Source organism: Electrophorus electricus, chromosome 6, assembly GCF_041902795.1.
Source record: "Electrophorus electricus isolate QZ-2024a chromosome 6, ASM4190279v1, whole genome shotgun sequence".
NCBI lineage: Eukaryota > Metazoa > Chordata > Actinopteri > Gymnotiformes > Gymnotidae > Electrophorus > Electrophorus electricus.
This window is the reverse complement of record NC_137502.1, coordinates 12,979,876-12,993,560: the sequence shown is the minus strand read 5'-3', so window position 1 is coordinate 12,993,560 and position 13,685 is coordinate 12,979,876. Positions and strand designations below refer to the sequence as shown.

Genomic DNA, 13,685 nt, shown 5'->3' with positions numbered 1-13,685 from the left:
TGGTAGTGCATAGATGAAAGTAATGCTAAAACTGGTGCCATTGTGTGTATGTACAGTCTCAGTGGTTTGCATATAGTGGGTTATCTAAAGTAATACTCTAGGCTGAACAAGGTTGCATAGATGAAAGTAATGCTAAAACTGGTGCTAGTGTGTGTGTAGATTTCACAGTCTCAGTGGTTTTGCATACAGTGGGTTATCTAAAGTAATACTCCAGACTGAAAATCTCCAGGCTGAACAAGGTTGTGATTAAAAAAAAAAAAAAAAAAAGCCAGTAATAGGACACTGTTAGGCCATACCCATCTATAAAAGTATAATGGCATATGAGCTTCTCTGTCCCCATGTCTGGTAAAAGGGTAAGCGTTTTAGGGTGATGAATTCAATAGAAAGCACCTGTAACTTCAGCGCTCACTTTAAAATATATTAAGCTTGACTGCATCATACTTTAATTTTTAATGCTGATAGATGAGGTCAGAGGGTGTGACGATGCTTGTATCAAATTCCTGGGAAGATTTAAACATGACATGCTATCCTGTAGGCATGGGGTAAGTAAATAAAACATTTTGTATGGAGTATACAACTTTGACTATATATGTGTATAAGATACAAATAATTTTATTTCATATCATGTGTTATTACAAACAGACCTAAATAATGCCCAAGTGATGACTGCTGACTTGCCTATCTATTACATGTTCATGCTGACATATACATTGTATAGTCATAATTTTCCTGCATTGCAGCTCCCCAAAACTGTAGTGTGGGTCGTCCTCGTCAACAACAACATGTAAAACTCACCTAACTTACCAGAATAACCTCACCAGTTTTTAAACATAGAATGGTAAATATGCATGCAATTTACAAATATTATTACAATATCCTATGACATTGTTGTTCAGGACACATAATGACCTGCATGTATCTGGATCTTTATTTTATTTTATTTTTTACCTTTTATCCATTTTAAATACATTCTTTTGGTCAGGAAATAAATATAATGTATGTCCATTAATAAAAGTACAATTATCTACTTACAAACAACCATGTTTTATTAAAGGGTCTTACAACAGGAGTCTAGGGTCTAGGATAAGATCCCACAGAGATTTATTCATGCTGATATTTGTCATGGCTAATGTTCAAGGCTGATCCAAACACACTAAGAATACAAGTTCTAATCACCTCTAGAGGGTGCTTCAGCCCATGCAGGACCTTGTTGAGGTCTAGCTCTGTGGTGAATTTGTTTCATGTCTTGGTGAGGCTCAGGTAGGAACCAGGAACGAGGCCACTCCGGCCGTCCTTCTGCACCGTCCACCAGCCGTCTTCACCCTGCTCCACCACCTGTAGCACCTCTCCCACTGAGATGGAGAGCTCATCTGCATTCTGTAGAGAGGCACAAAACATTTTATTCAGCCATTTCTTTGCTCATATACTGTACATTTTCAGCAAATCTGCCAGAGATATAATACATCTGTTGCTTCTGTTATGTCATTAATAAAGAGAAACTAAATTGATGTCATGCAGTAATCACTACTGGTCACTAGTACTACAATAGTGTTTTTTTATACTCAATGCTTTTTATGGATTACAAAATGTTGTCTGAACTTTGAGTAAGTTTGTCCATGTTTCAGCCTTCTGTCTTTTGTTTAAAATGAATGAATACTGATCCAATGTTCCTGAAATTAGGAATCTCAAACAGCATACAAATACACACTGCATGTGTTTTTGGGAGTTCTTGGTAAATGTCCCTTCATAACTTAGGCCCAGCTACCCTTTGAAAAATACCTTTCTAACAGCTATTTTGAAAGAAATTATAGAACTGATCTCACACAACACTACAACCAACCTGAGCAGTGTAGTCATACAGAGCCTGGTACTGCTCCCCCTGGCTGTCAGTTTTATTTGGAAACACAGGAATGGAGGCATACAGTCCATCTGATTCTGTTATAAATTAGACATAAAAGGGGCATAAATGAATTCTAATGTTATATTAAAATACACTGGAATATATTGGAATCCTGTATATACCATCATGAGTTCTGTTAAAACTTTGTGGTGGACCAACGGCATCCTCAGGATCCACCACAAATAAGGAGTGAAAACCTGAAGAGGTCGGTGATAACTCAGTGGTTAAGGTGTTTGGCTTGTAATCGGAAGGTTGTTGGTTCAAGCCCTACCACTGCCAAGTTGGGCCCCTTACCAAGGCCCTTAACCCTCAATTGCTCACGTTGTACTCAGTTATGATTGAAAGTTGATTTGGATAAAAGTGTCAGCTAAATGGTCTTCATGAGCTTTCATTAACATTTTGTGGATTTTTCTATCATTAAATTACATGTACAGCATTTAGCTGACACTTTTGTCCAATGCGACTTACAATTATGACTCAGTACTATTTGAGCAATTGCGGGTTAAGGGCCTCAATTATTAAGAGGCTTGAACTAGCAACCTTCTGATTACTAGTCAAGTACCATAACCACTAAGCTATCACTGCCCCCTTTCCACAGGTAAAACATTCCCTTCAGTTGTTATATAAAAATAGCAGAATCTTTCATGACCTTTCCTGAATGTAGCAACAGATTATGTAAGTAGGATGTAGAAAGTCTAACCACGAGCTCTATTTTTATGTTGCAATATCCTACGTCAAATCATAAGGGAGCATCCAAAATACAGCTGTTATGTTCATGCAGGTGCATTCAGAAGCATTACGTGCAAAAATGGTAAGTGTAATGGAGTAGTGACAGGAGGGCACAGACATCATTCATTATATTAGTGACATGAAAACAGAGCCCTTCATGTTCTATCATTGTCATTTATTGGCAAAATTATGTTCACAAATAACATACCTGCAGAAGGAGCTAATGATTGTGAAGAGTCATTGGTGGTTTTGGAACCACTGGAGCAACTGCCTTGCAAGAGACTCGAAAACCTAAAAACAACCCAGCATAACAGGCTACATTTTTTTATTTTAAATATAGATGTGCATGAATCTAATGAAACACATCTGAGGAGAGTTCACTTATGTATATTTTGGAGCAAAACGTTATTGACTCAAAGTCATGAGTGGATTACATACTTCTTCATCACCCCTCCTGCAAAGCGGGCTGTGCCATTGCTCTCTCCTGAGCGCTCTTGGTCATAATAGTATTCAAATATGATAGGTGCTAGAGGAGCAGATGGAGAAAAACACGTTATAGAACTAACAGCATTTGCCCAACTTAAAAACGTTTGAATCTGAAATAGAATGGAGGCACACAGACTGGACTGTATTCTGTAGTATACTGGATGAAAGCAGAGGTCAGTGCCCACTACTAAGACACTAACCAGGTGGACTATTTCCTAGCCTTTTCATCTCAACGAAGCTGCTGATGTCTGTTGCGATGTCACATCCTTCCAGTACTGTCCGCACTTCCTCATAGCACTAAAAAAATACAGGTCTATAAAGATCACTTTATATTTATCTACACAAAATCTTATATAGTATTTTGGTTTGATAGGTTTAAAACAGAATGCACCTACCTCATCATCTTTGACACACTGCATTGAGAAGTGGTTACAATGGACCCATATAGCATTTCTCAAAATGTTGATACGATCGCCCTCCTGCTGTTGAAAGACCTGTAAAAGTCAGCAAGTTTACTTGCTGAGGAGCTTAACTGACAGACAAGAAATGGCCCTCAGGCCTCAAATGTCCCTGAAGCCACAGGTGCGATATTTGCTGTGGTCTCCCTGGGTTAGTGGTGGTATAATAGGGTAGAGATGTAATATTCAGTGAATCAAGGTCAAATTATTTTTAAACTTTTTTTTTTCTTCAGACAATTCATGAGATAGATTAGTATTTGTAACAGAGAAGATTATAGCAAATTTACACATACTGAAGTAGCTCACTAAACAATGTACAGTGCACGGTGATATAGCAAAGCTAATATTAATATGATCTGATAGGCAAAACATTTAATTTACATTTACGGCATTTAGCTGACGCTTTTATCCAAAGCGACTTACACTTTTGACTGAGTACCACTTCAGCAATTGAGGGCTTCAGCAATTGAGGCCTTGCTCAGGAGCCCAACAGTGGCAACTAAGCAGTGGTGGAGTTTGAATTGGCAACTTTTTGATCACTAGTCAACCACTAGCTTAACCACTGAGGGAGCTAAAAAAAAGTATGTCGTGCTCCTTGTGGTTTAGTGATGCTAAATAGTGTTGGCTGTCCTAAATGGTGTTAGCTGACAGGTGAATGCAAATGTGTAAATGGTCTAACAATACCTCACATGTGCTCTCGTGTGTAGTCTCCCATTCCTGTCGAACCTTGTCCAGCTGATCGATGTTTGACATGTACTGTTTCTCTGAACAACAGAGATCATGTTTGACATGAGTGTAAGCATTGGTGTGTACATCAAAGCCAGTTACACTGAATTTAGTTCATTTCTAAGAACTCTAGCAACTCATTTGTCAGTGTAATATATGGAGATTCTAGCTGGATATTACTTCCTCTACTTCCTCTGTTTGTTATGTTTACAGCATAACAAGAGATGTTCCATTGATTAGAAATGTGTTCTTTCAGATCTTTCTTGTGTTACAACAATTCAGGAAAGTATTACAATTTGGCTGGAGTGCAAACAATAATGTGTTCTCACCTGTCTCTCCTGCAGCTTCCCTGCACTGCTTGGCCTTGGTTTGTATCTGTGAAAGGCCCAGGGTAGTTATTATGAAAGATATTTCAGGCTACATGTTACTACATGTTTGCATATGATTTAAAAAGCAAATGCAAGCAGGGCAGCAAAAAAAAAAAGCATTCCTTAATGTTTAATATTTATTCTTAATGTGTGTTTGTTTTTTTTATCAGACTATTTAGGTTTAAAACAACCCTTTGCATCTCATCATAACAGACATCTGCAAACTATGAAAAGTATCTTTTTTTTTTTACACAGGATATGACAAAGTTGGACATGATGCAAAGCTTGTTTGTACTTAAAAACTCCAGGGATTTCTGCTGCAAGATAGACCTGACTAGCAGATGTTTGAGGTTATATTTCAGAACTTTCTGCCACACCCTAGAGAAACAGGGATTATAGCAGAGCCTATAGGTAAATGTGTTTGACCTTTTCAGCCTGTTTGGGGGTAGTGGCTGTGGAACTGTTGATCTTTTCAGCAGCCTGCTCAGCTTCATCTGCTTCTCGGCACCTCTGCTCATAGGACCTTTTTGACTGTGAGAAGGAAAGAGCTTAAGTGCTAAATGGGCCACTTATGTCTCTGGCTTAAAGAAACCACATTGAAAAACAGCTAGGTACCTACTCATTTGCAGTGTAGTACATAATTGGTGTTATTCAGATGCTTCTTTTAAAATTCAAAGATTAAAACTAATTTATGCAATATACAGCAGTTTGTTCCATGCACTAGGGCAATGCTATGTAGATATATGCTAATGGATATTGTTGTGTAAGATCTCTAACTGTGTTTTAAGTATGTGGATTAAAATACAATCCAGGAGGTTGTGAAACCAAACTTTAATAAGTAATATTAAGCAAGAGGTGCAATGTACATAAGAATAAGGACACCCAATAGAAGTCTATTCTGAGGAAATTACAAGACCTGAGAATTAAGGAAGCCTAACATTGTGAAACACAGTGTGTGTTTGTAAGCGTGCATGTGTGATATATTTATCAAGCAGAGAAGTGCGACTTCCTGGATGAAGTTTTGAAGAGCCACCCTCCACTGTCCGCATACATGCACATTTTTACTGTTGCATGGAAATTGTGCACCCCGATTTAAATCACTCTACAGTGCACCTTCCTCTTCCTGTGCTGTTGCTTGCTCATTCTCTCATTGTCACAGCTCAACTAGCATTTCCTTGAGCTCATAACAACCAAAGTCAACAAGCATGTATCTTTGCATGTAAAACATAGGGACCATTGGAAAACAAGCCTTTTTAGAAGTGGCAATATTTTTATCTTTTTTTTCAGGGTAAACCCAGATTTCACGACAATTACTAAAACAGTGTAGGACATACAGATGTTGACTCACCTCCATAGTTTTCTTGTAGAGAGATACTTTGGACTTCTGAACTTTTTCCATAATTCCTTCAAACTGCCACAAACGTTTTTAAAAAAGCAAATAAAACTTTTAGTATTCTAAAGTTATTGGTAGTTATGAGCACAGGTATTGGAAAAATAATAATTACTTTTTTTTTTTCCATATTAGATTAATGTTAACACACTAGGACTCTAAAAACAAAGTTTGTTCTAGAAAGAACTACTGGGGGGTGGGGAGAATTAAAAATAAATCCTGTGGTCTTATAAGGCTGGTAATAGAGAAGTCTCTTCAGTGTGGAGAAACAACCCTCCAAATGCAAAAAAGGTTTAGGTGCAGCAGATTTGTTTGGTTGAGTACAGTTTATACTGCATACTGAGATATTATAAGTACCTTTTTTCGCTGCTCTTTCTGACGCTCTCTGAACTGCTCCATGCGCTTGACTTCTTCTTTTAACATCCCAGAGAGGTGTATGTGCAAATTTCCAATGCTCTCGATTTCTAATAAGAATGATAATTCAGTATCAATGACCATGAAGAAGCTAGCTCAAGAATAAAAACCAAGTTGAATGCCATCACAATAAATATTGTTTTGCCACTCACGTGCTTTCAGCTGGTCAAATGATGCTCTTAAAGTACTATAGGAAGAATTGAGATAAAAAGGTATTACTTATATAAACAGGTATAGCTCACCTAAATATTCTATTTGCACACTATCAGGCCTAAATTTACATCAGCTTGCTAAACAATGGACATCTATTTATGGCATTATCAATTATATCTGACTTTCTGTACACTCACCCTAGTTCACTTTGGCCTCCAGCCTTTCGTGCAATAGTGATCAACTCCTTTCCATACTTCTCTTCTGCTACTGCCCTAGGTTGAGCAGAAGCCACCATTGACCAAGAATTATCCACTGGGTATAGAATTTTGTTTTGGAAGTCAAAAGAATGAATGAATCATCACCTCATTTTCAAAAGTTCCTCCATGTCCTTGCAAGCCCGCCGACCATCATAAAGCCTTTGGGTGAGGATTTCATAGCCAGCATTACTGGTGAATTCAGTGCCCTAGCATCAAAAGAGAAATTGTTTTCTCTAACCATCTCTAGAACATGTAACTGTATGGGAATCTTGCACTTAGCAGGAAATTCATGTCCAGAGGATATAATATACAATTATATCATTAAATCCTGATTATCACAATTATATTGTTCTAAATCACAATATTACTTTTTCTATACTTCATGTGTTATGAGGTTATTTATTTACAATTATGGAATTTAGCTGAATTACTCATACTGGAGTCAACAGGAAAATATACTTTTCCAAATGTGGACTAGACAATTAATCTTGTCATACGATGTCTGAATCTCATCAATTTTTCACATAACTGTGTTTGATTCTGTGCTTTTGTATGCCTCTTGCTGTCCTCATTTTAAATCTAACAGTGGGCTTTTACCACAGACCATCCTCTCATACATCGATTGAAACATGTTTGTGAAGCAGGACCTATGATGCAAATCAACCAAGAAGCTCTCTATATTGACCTGAAGATTGCTGCTCTGACAACTGAACTAGGTCATGCATTTAAAACCATTTTTTAATCACAGTGATAGCACAACAGTTCACCACATCATCATCAATACATAACATCAGTGCTTTCTACTTCCAACAATGTCATCAGAATCCCGCCACTCTTAAATGCAATTTAAGGTGAAGCATTATTTTCCATCACCTTTTCATTACTATTTCTATGCAGATAAAAAGGATTACCTGTTTATGAGTGTTTCATTTGATAGTGTTGAAATTAATAATGGACATCAGAGGAAACATTTAGGTTACAAAACCCCCAATCTGCTTGAGAATAGTATAGTGAAGATATTTGAACTTGCTGAAATGCGTTAAAAGTAGCTTAGAGTCCCTCATAAAAGGTATCCAAAACAATTATCAAAACTCAGTTATGTAATCAGATGAATGTAAAGTAGTTATTGTGGGTTGCTGCCAAAAAAAAAAAAATCTTATCAATAAATAAAGCTTTATGAATGCAGATTGAAAGTCACACAGATGTGCAGCAAGGACGACACCAGCTCACTTACCCAGAAAGCATTTTTGAATTGCAACTGTGTCATCTCGTCCAAATTTCAGGATATTTTTGTAGGGGTTTTTTCCACCAACACTAACAGGAATATAAACCCTGCAAACAGTTCTGCATTAACTGAAAAATATTATAGTACAAATTCCGTAATAAAAGGCATCGGAAAATACACAAAGCAAACCAGAAACTTCACAGCACTTCATTTGTGATGCATTGTGGACTGAAATAAGGAAGAACTTTTCTATGATGTCACTAACCACAGAAAGGGTAGTGGAAAGATAACAGCTTGATTCACTCAACCTTTGAATTGTGGATAGGGCAAGACTGAAATAGTGGGGCTTTTAGAACTTATTAAGTATCAGTGAATTGCACTGAAAACGCAGGGTAATAGCACAGTTTGTGTGTAATTCGGATATTTAAAATAACTGCCAGACACCTCTGCAACCATAAACCACACTACAGCCCATTCTTCACACCACCCTGGTAGTTACACAATGCTTTGACTGTTTTGACTTTATAAATGATTTATCACTCATTTTTTTTATACAAGCATTCACCAAAGTATAAAGTTAAAAGAAGACCATCAACATCAAGTACTGATATTTCCTTCAACACAACCTGCACAAAGTAAAATATGTCTATTACAGTAAATTATACCAAATGGAAGCACCTACACCAGGCTTATGTAAATGAATGTAAGGCTGTGAAATAGACCATTGTAGGGGTTTTTGAGACATGCACCTCCCCATTTCAAGGATTCGTGAAATCATTCAAATCCATTCCAGTGGTAAAGACCAGCAGCATGTGGGGTCTTCATGCAGGCTTTCCACTCTGCAGATGGTTGTCATGATCTGGGAAGCCATCCATGATTGTGGTGATTATTTTTAATGAATTTCATACTTTAGCCCTAGAATACTGCACCCTACATCAACATTGCTACCCAAAACAAAACACAGTATGTCTATTTTATGCATTTTCTTGTTTTTGGATGACCCAAGATGTAAAACAACAATACTAATCATAGTTTACACTTATATTTTAGTGAGTATAACAGAAGATAATCTGGCAACCAAATATAAAAACAAGGCTTTTAAAAACATTAAACCCCTCATAACCACTGATGAAGATTTAGATGGGTCACTTCTCACCACTACTGCTTAGTGTAAGCAGTAGTGGTGAGAAGTGACCCGTCTAAATCTTTATAGACTGGGTAACAAAAAGGTTGACAAAAAATATTATGAGAATATTTTACTGTGAAAACTGTGAAAGGGGAACCATGTTTTGTGGTGCATGGTGCACCACAAGAAACTGAAATATGGGGTTGTGCATGGAACAATTTATGAAGTAGAAGACTAGAACTACTTCTGTTAATTACATCTACATCATCAAAGTAATAGTTATTGTGCAGATACAGCTACATTTTTGCAGTTTTAAGATTTATCTTGAGTTTCTTCTTAGGATGTAGAAATGTATAGTTGATAATGTTTGTTAACAAAAAATATGATAAGGTTATTCATGTCAGTTAACTTCAATCATCAGAGCTTGTTGATGAAAAAAATAGACAGAAATTATTATATTTGATATCAGGTATTAAAGTATTAATGTTACAGAAGGGATGCTTTACAAAATTAAAATTAACAAACTTGGACAACTCCATTTTTTTTTTTTTTATGTTTTACTATTTGTTTGTTTGTTTGTTCCCACGTTCAAACAAAAAAAATGTTCGGCTGTATCAGTACAACTGAGGTTTAGTCCACACTAACTGTGGGTAATTGAAAAACAGTTTTTGTGTTTTCAGTCCATTTTTTCCTTTTCACCCACCCACAACACCACCACCAAAGCTGCATTTTCAGAATTACCCACTTCTGAGACCAGATTTGAAACCATATGCTTTCTTTGGAGGAACATGTTATTTTATTGTGGATGAATGCAAAATGGATGAACACGTGTGTGGCATGTGCCAATTTACCCATGTTAGTATGGATTAGGCCTGTGTTGCTGAGAAATTCATCAGCAGTCATGGTATGATTAACTTTTAAAGGTTATGTGCTAGCTGTCAGCATCTAGAGGTGTGAAGTGCAGTGTGGCATAGAAAGCCGATAAGTGTCACACCTGCCATGCTGTTCAGAGTCAAATAGATTACTTTAAGGAGAAAAATACAGTTACCATATACAACCCTCATACCTGACACAGTAATATAACCCCTTGAAATACCTTTCAAACATTTAGTGCAGTACAATACTTCTAGTACGTCTAAATATAGTTCAGGTTTTATAAAGATTTTCACAAATGAACATTTCTCTCATGTAAAAATAATTGTAATTGTGACGATGACAAAAAATATTATAACTCATCATGTGACACATGAAGTTGTCTGCCATAGTCTGTCACTTCGCTGTTCATAAAAATGTCCTGGTTCTTCAAAACCTCCATTTCTGAGAGCTTTGCATCCCCATCCTGATCCATTTCTTTGATTAGATGAACAGCCTATTTATCAAAGGAGAATGGAAGCATAGCCTATCTATTAGGAGTGTTTGGTAATAAACCAAAAAAGGTTTGATTATTGATGGCTTGGGTGTTGTATACTGACCTCTTCTCGTGCTGAGCCATAGCTGTTGGGAGCAACCCACCGCAATTGCTCATCCCGATTCAGTTTGCCATCCTTGTCCTGGTCATAAAGGTCTTTAAAGCGAACCGTCTCCTCAATTTCCCACTGTGAGGGCTCATCACCTTCTTTGAACCAAGACAAATAAATCCATGCAAGCTCACCATTTCCAGACACTGACAGACAGTAGCTGCTAAAGCACTGCTATGAACTAACTTCAGTTTAATAAAAATGAATACTTTTATTTATTCATGACGAGTACTGAGTATTAAATCCTTTATTACATTGCAAAAAGACTAAAAAAGGCTTCTTCATGGAGCTTAGCCTTTACCATTTGCTCGGAGATCTCCAATGAATTCACTCAGACTGATAAATGCATCTTTGTCCAAATCGTACTCACTTAACACATCTTCAATTGTAAAGTCCTGAGGTGAAAATAGCGCACAACCAAATGTTTGAGCATGAGACAAACAACGATGCCATGCAAATTACATAACACCATACATCATTCAGATCAGTAGAAGCAGCAAATGCACTATAACGCAGTGCAGTGTCAGTAACTTACAGCCATGTGGTCTACTTCGGATGGATGTGTAAATGCAAGAAACTCTGGCAGATTCAAGCCTCGGTTTCCATCCACATCAGCAAAGTCAAATCGCCTTTTTTCTTTCAAATGAAGCTGTGAATAGAGTTAGTTGAAATAATATAACCATCAAATAATTAAAATCAGAAAATTAAAATCAGAAAATTATCAAATAATTCAGTGCTCAAATACAAATCTGAGAGATTCTTCTTCTGGGTCCTCAAGAACAGCCTTTTCATCCACTTCAATAGTGTGGCCATGTATCACCATGTTGTATTCATCCCAAGACACCAGACCATCACCGTTTGTGTCAAACCCTGGGAAACGTTCCTTTGCATCGTCCATTGCATAGCTTCTGTACACCTTCTGTATCCATAAAGTGATCTCTTCTGCCAAAGCAACAAAAAATGGACTGTAGCATTTTGAAAGAGAACTTTATCACACACTAGAGATGATCTTTTTGTAGTTTCTTGAAATCTCTATATCTTGCTCTTCCCCTAAAAATTGAATGAATTTCACATCACAATCAATTTGATTTTTTCTCACCTGTAGTCAGGTATTTGTCTGAGTCAGTGTCAATTCTCTTAACTATCTCCACCATTTTATTCCTCTGCTCAGTTGGACTCAGTTTCTTTATTTCATCCTTATCCTAAACAATGAGATATCGAGTGTTAATGAAACCTACAAATACCGAAAACTATCTAAATTTTATTTATTCATATAAATCAGGTCAATATCACCATATATGTTCCATAATCCATGCATTCTTGATACCACTGTACCTGGAAATCAGCAGCTTGACTATGCTTGTACCTTGTGTATGTTGTGCCTCCCTATGATGCCCTGTTTCATGAATAATCTGATTGAAGTTCACCCAGTCTTTAGTGCTTTGGGTTGTAACAGAAGCTAGAAAGCTCTAGAATGCATATATTGTTACTTATCGCTCTCTTTCAGTTAGAACAGACTGAAGATGCAGGCTTTTTCAAATGAAAGCAGTGGCTGGCTGCAACTAATTGAATCCAGGCTAATTTCTACCATTTTGCCGATATAGCCCAATTCTAAATTTATTAAAATGTGTTTTATTGTTGTACATAGAATTACAACATCCATAATCATGGCTGTTATCCCTTTTCCCATACTTATGTAGACCTTGAAATGATACAAATAAAATTCTGTGCTTTTCCATTCTTCAAATAATTTCCAATAGACTGTATACAGCTTTTGTTAGTAACCTTTCGAAATACAGTTGTCAATTGGATGGTTTTAAATGTAGGTTTGTTGGTGTTGTTTATGCAGCGCTTTTCAAATGCAGCTAAAGCATAGACGCACTGAGTACAGAATAAAACATTCCTAAACATTCCACAAAAGGTCCGAGATACATTGTCTATTCCTACCTCAGAGCCAAGAAAAGCATTTGCGTTATGTTCGTGCCCTGGGTAGCGGTCCGCCTCGACCGTTTTGTGGCCGGTGTCTCCTGATGCGCAGCACAACGCAAGGAATAGAATTGCGATTTCTGATTTCATATTCGTAATCTACCAAAGGAAAACAAACAAGATTTCCCACAGACCACTGATGGCAGTCTACAAATTACTTAAGTATGCGTAAACAGCAGCATAAAGTAAGAGAATGACAAACTGAATGACAAGCTGTACGTACACATTTAACAAAAGGTAATCTTGCATGCATCTGTAATTGCTATAGCCAGGTTATGCTCCAAACATGGCTAAACAGCTGATTAGACCAACTGAACTACGCCATATTAGCTAGCTACAAAACTCCAGTTGAAAAGTTTCGGATCGTTTCCAACTATCGGGATGTACGAATATAACTTTTACAAATGGAAAACTTTGTTACTGTCACACAATTTCGAGATTTAAAAAAACATTTAATACAATTTACAATAAATAACTTAACAATTGTTAAAGGACCATTCAGTAGCAACACATGCACAAAAATAAGATTAGCTAACTAGCATCTTGATTTTGATCAATGAACACCCATACAGGTCTACTTCGGTTCTGGTTGATATTACGTTACCGAACTGTACTGCCCCCTGTTGGCCTGGAGCACTTTTCTTCGATTGGCTTGATGACTTTACTACAGTACTGCACAGGCTAACGGTATCCATGCACGAACATAGCCCGTCTCCTGGTTAAGTAAGATATGGTAGGCAGACCCGTACTTTTGTGTTAAATAAAACAAGCAAGCAAGCAAGCAAACAAACAAACAAACAAAAAGACCAGTAGCTCACAGTTTACTTTGTGCTGCCGCATCGACATCAGGATATTTGTTTATACTGTCATACAGATACGTTCACAATCAGACAGACGATGCAGTATATGCATATATACTGACATAAATCTCAGCAGCCAGACAATAAATA

General features: G+C 37.0%; 2 protein-coding genes across 4 annotated transcripts; both read right to left on the bottom strand.

Annotated features, from left to right (window-relative positions):
* Positions 1-659: 659 nt before the first annotated feature.
* Positions 660-8,254, bottom strand: pstpip1a (proline-serine-threonine phosphatase interacting protein 1a). The gene is made up of 15 exons (XM_027008764.3): positions 8,116-8,254; positions 6,987-7,087; positions 6,822-6,896; positions 6,624-6,658; positions 6,415-6,521; positions 6,016-6,078; positions 5,094-5,198; positions 4,629-4,674; positions 4,258-4,337; positions 3,511-3,609; positions 3,316-3,412; positions 3,068-3,155; positions 2,838-2,920; positions 1,841-1,935; positions 660-1,377 (listed from the first exon to the last, which is right to left on the bottom strand). Exons 1-15 carry the CDS (start codon positions 8,146-8,148, stop codon positions 1,240-1,242), a joined length of 1,245 nt encoding a protein of 414 aa, XP_026864565.2. The 5' UTR covers positions 8,149-8,254; the 3' UTR covers positions 660-1,239.
* Positions 7,602-13,318, bottom strand: rcn2 (reticulocalbin 2). 3 transcript variants are annotated; one of them, XM_081715552.1, is made up of 8 exons: positions 12,959-13,318; positions 12,697-12,834; positions 11,849-11,951; positions 11,495-11,691; positions 11,285-11,398; positions 11,120-11,144; positions 10,705-10,847; positions 7,602-10,601 (listed from the first exon to the last, which is right to left on the bottom strand). In XM_081715552.1, exons 1-8 carry the CDS (start codon positions 12,986-12,988, stop codon positions 10,458-10,460), a joined length of 894 nt encoding a protein of 297 aa, XP_081571678.1. In that variant the 5' UTR covers positions 12,989-13,318; the 3' UTR covers positions 7,602-10,457. The 3 variants fall into 3 exon arrangements, with proteins under 3 accessions (XP_081571678.1, XP_081571679.1, XP_026864567.2); XM_081715553.1 differs by having other exon boundaries at positions 10,705-10,844; XM_027008766.3 differs by having other exon boundaries at positions 11,051-11,144; positions 12,959-13,317.
* Between the last annotated feature and the right edge of the window lie 367 nt (positions 13,319-13,685).

Bases quoted from the DNA above. Each gene is read 5' to 3' on its own strand.
- pstpip1a (XM_027008764.3), bottom strand. From the start codon at position 8,148: ATGACACAGTTGCAATTCAAAAATGCTTTCTGG. The intron at 6,659-6,821 runs GTGAGTGTACAG...TTCTTCCTATAG, and splicing joins GGAGGCCAAAGTGAACTAGG to TACTTTAAGAGCATCATTTG. The intron at 3,156-3,315 runs GTTAGTGTCTTA...CTGCTCCTCTAG, and splicing joins GCTAGGAAATAGTCCACCTG to CACCTATCATATTTGAATAC.
- rcn2 (XM_027008766.3), bottom strand. From the start codon at position 12,988: ATGCATGCAAGATTACCTTTTGTTAAATGT. The intron at 11,952-12,696 runs GTAGGAATAGAC...CTCATTGTTTAG, and splicing joins ATGCTTTTCTTGGCTCTGAG to GATAAGGATGAAATAAAGAA. The intron at 11,145-11,284 runs GTAAGTTACTGA...TTTTCACCTCAG, and splicing joins CCGAAGTAGACCACATGGCT to GACTTTACAATTGAAGATGT.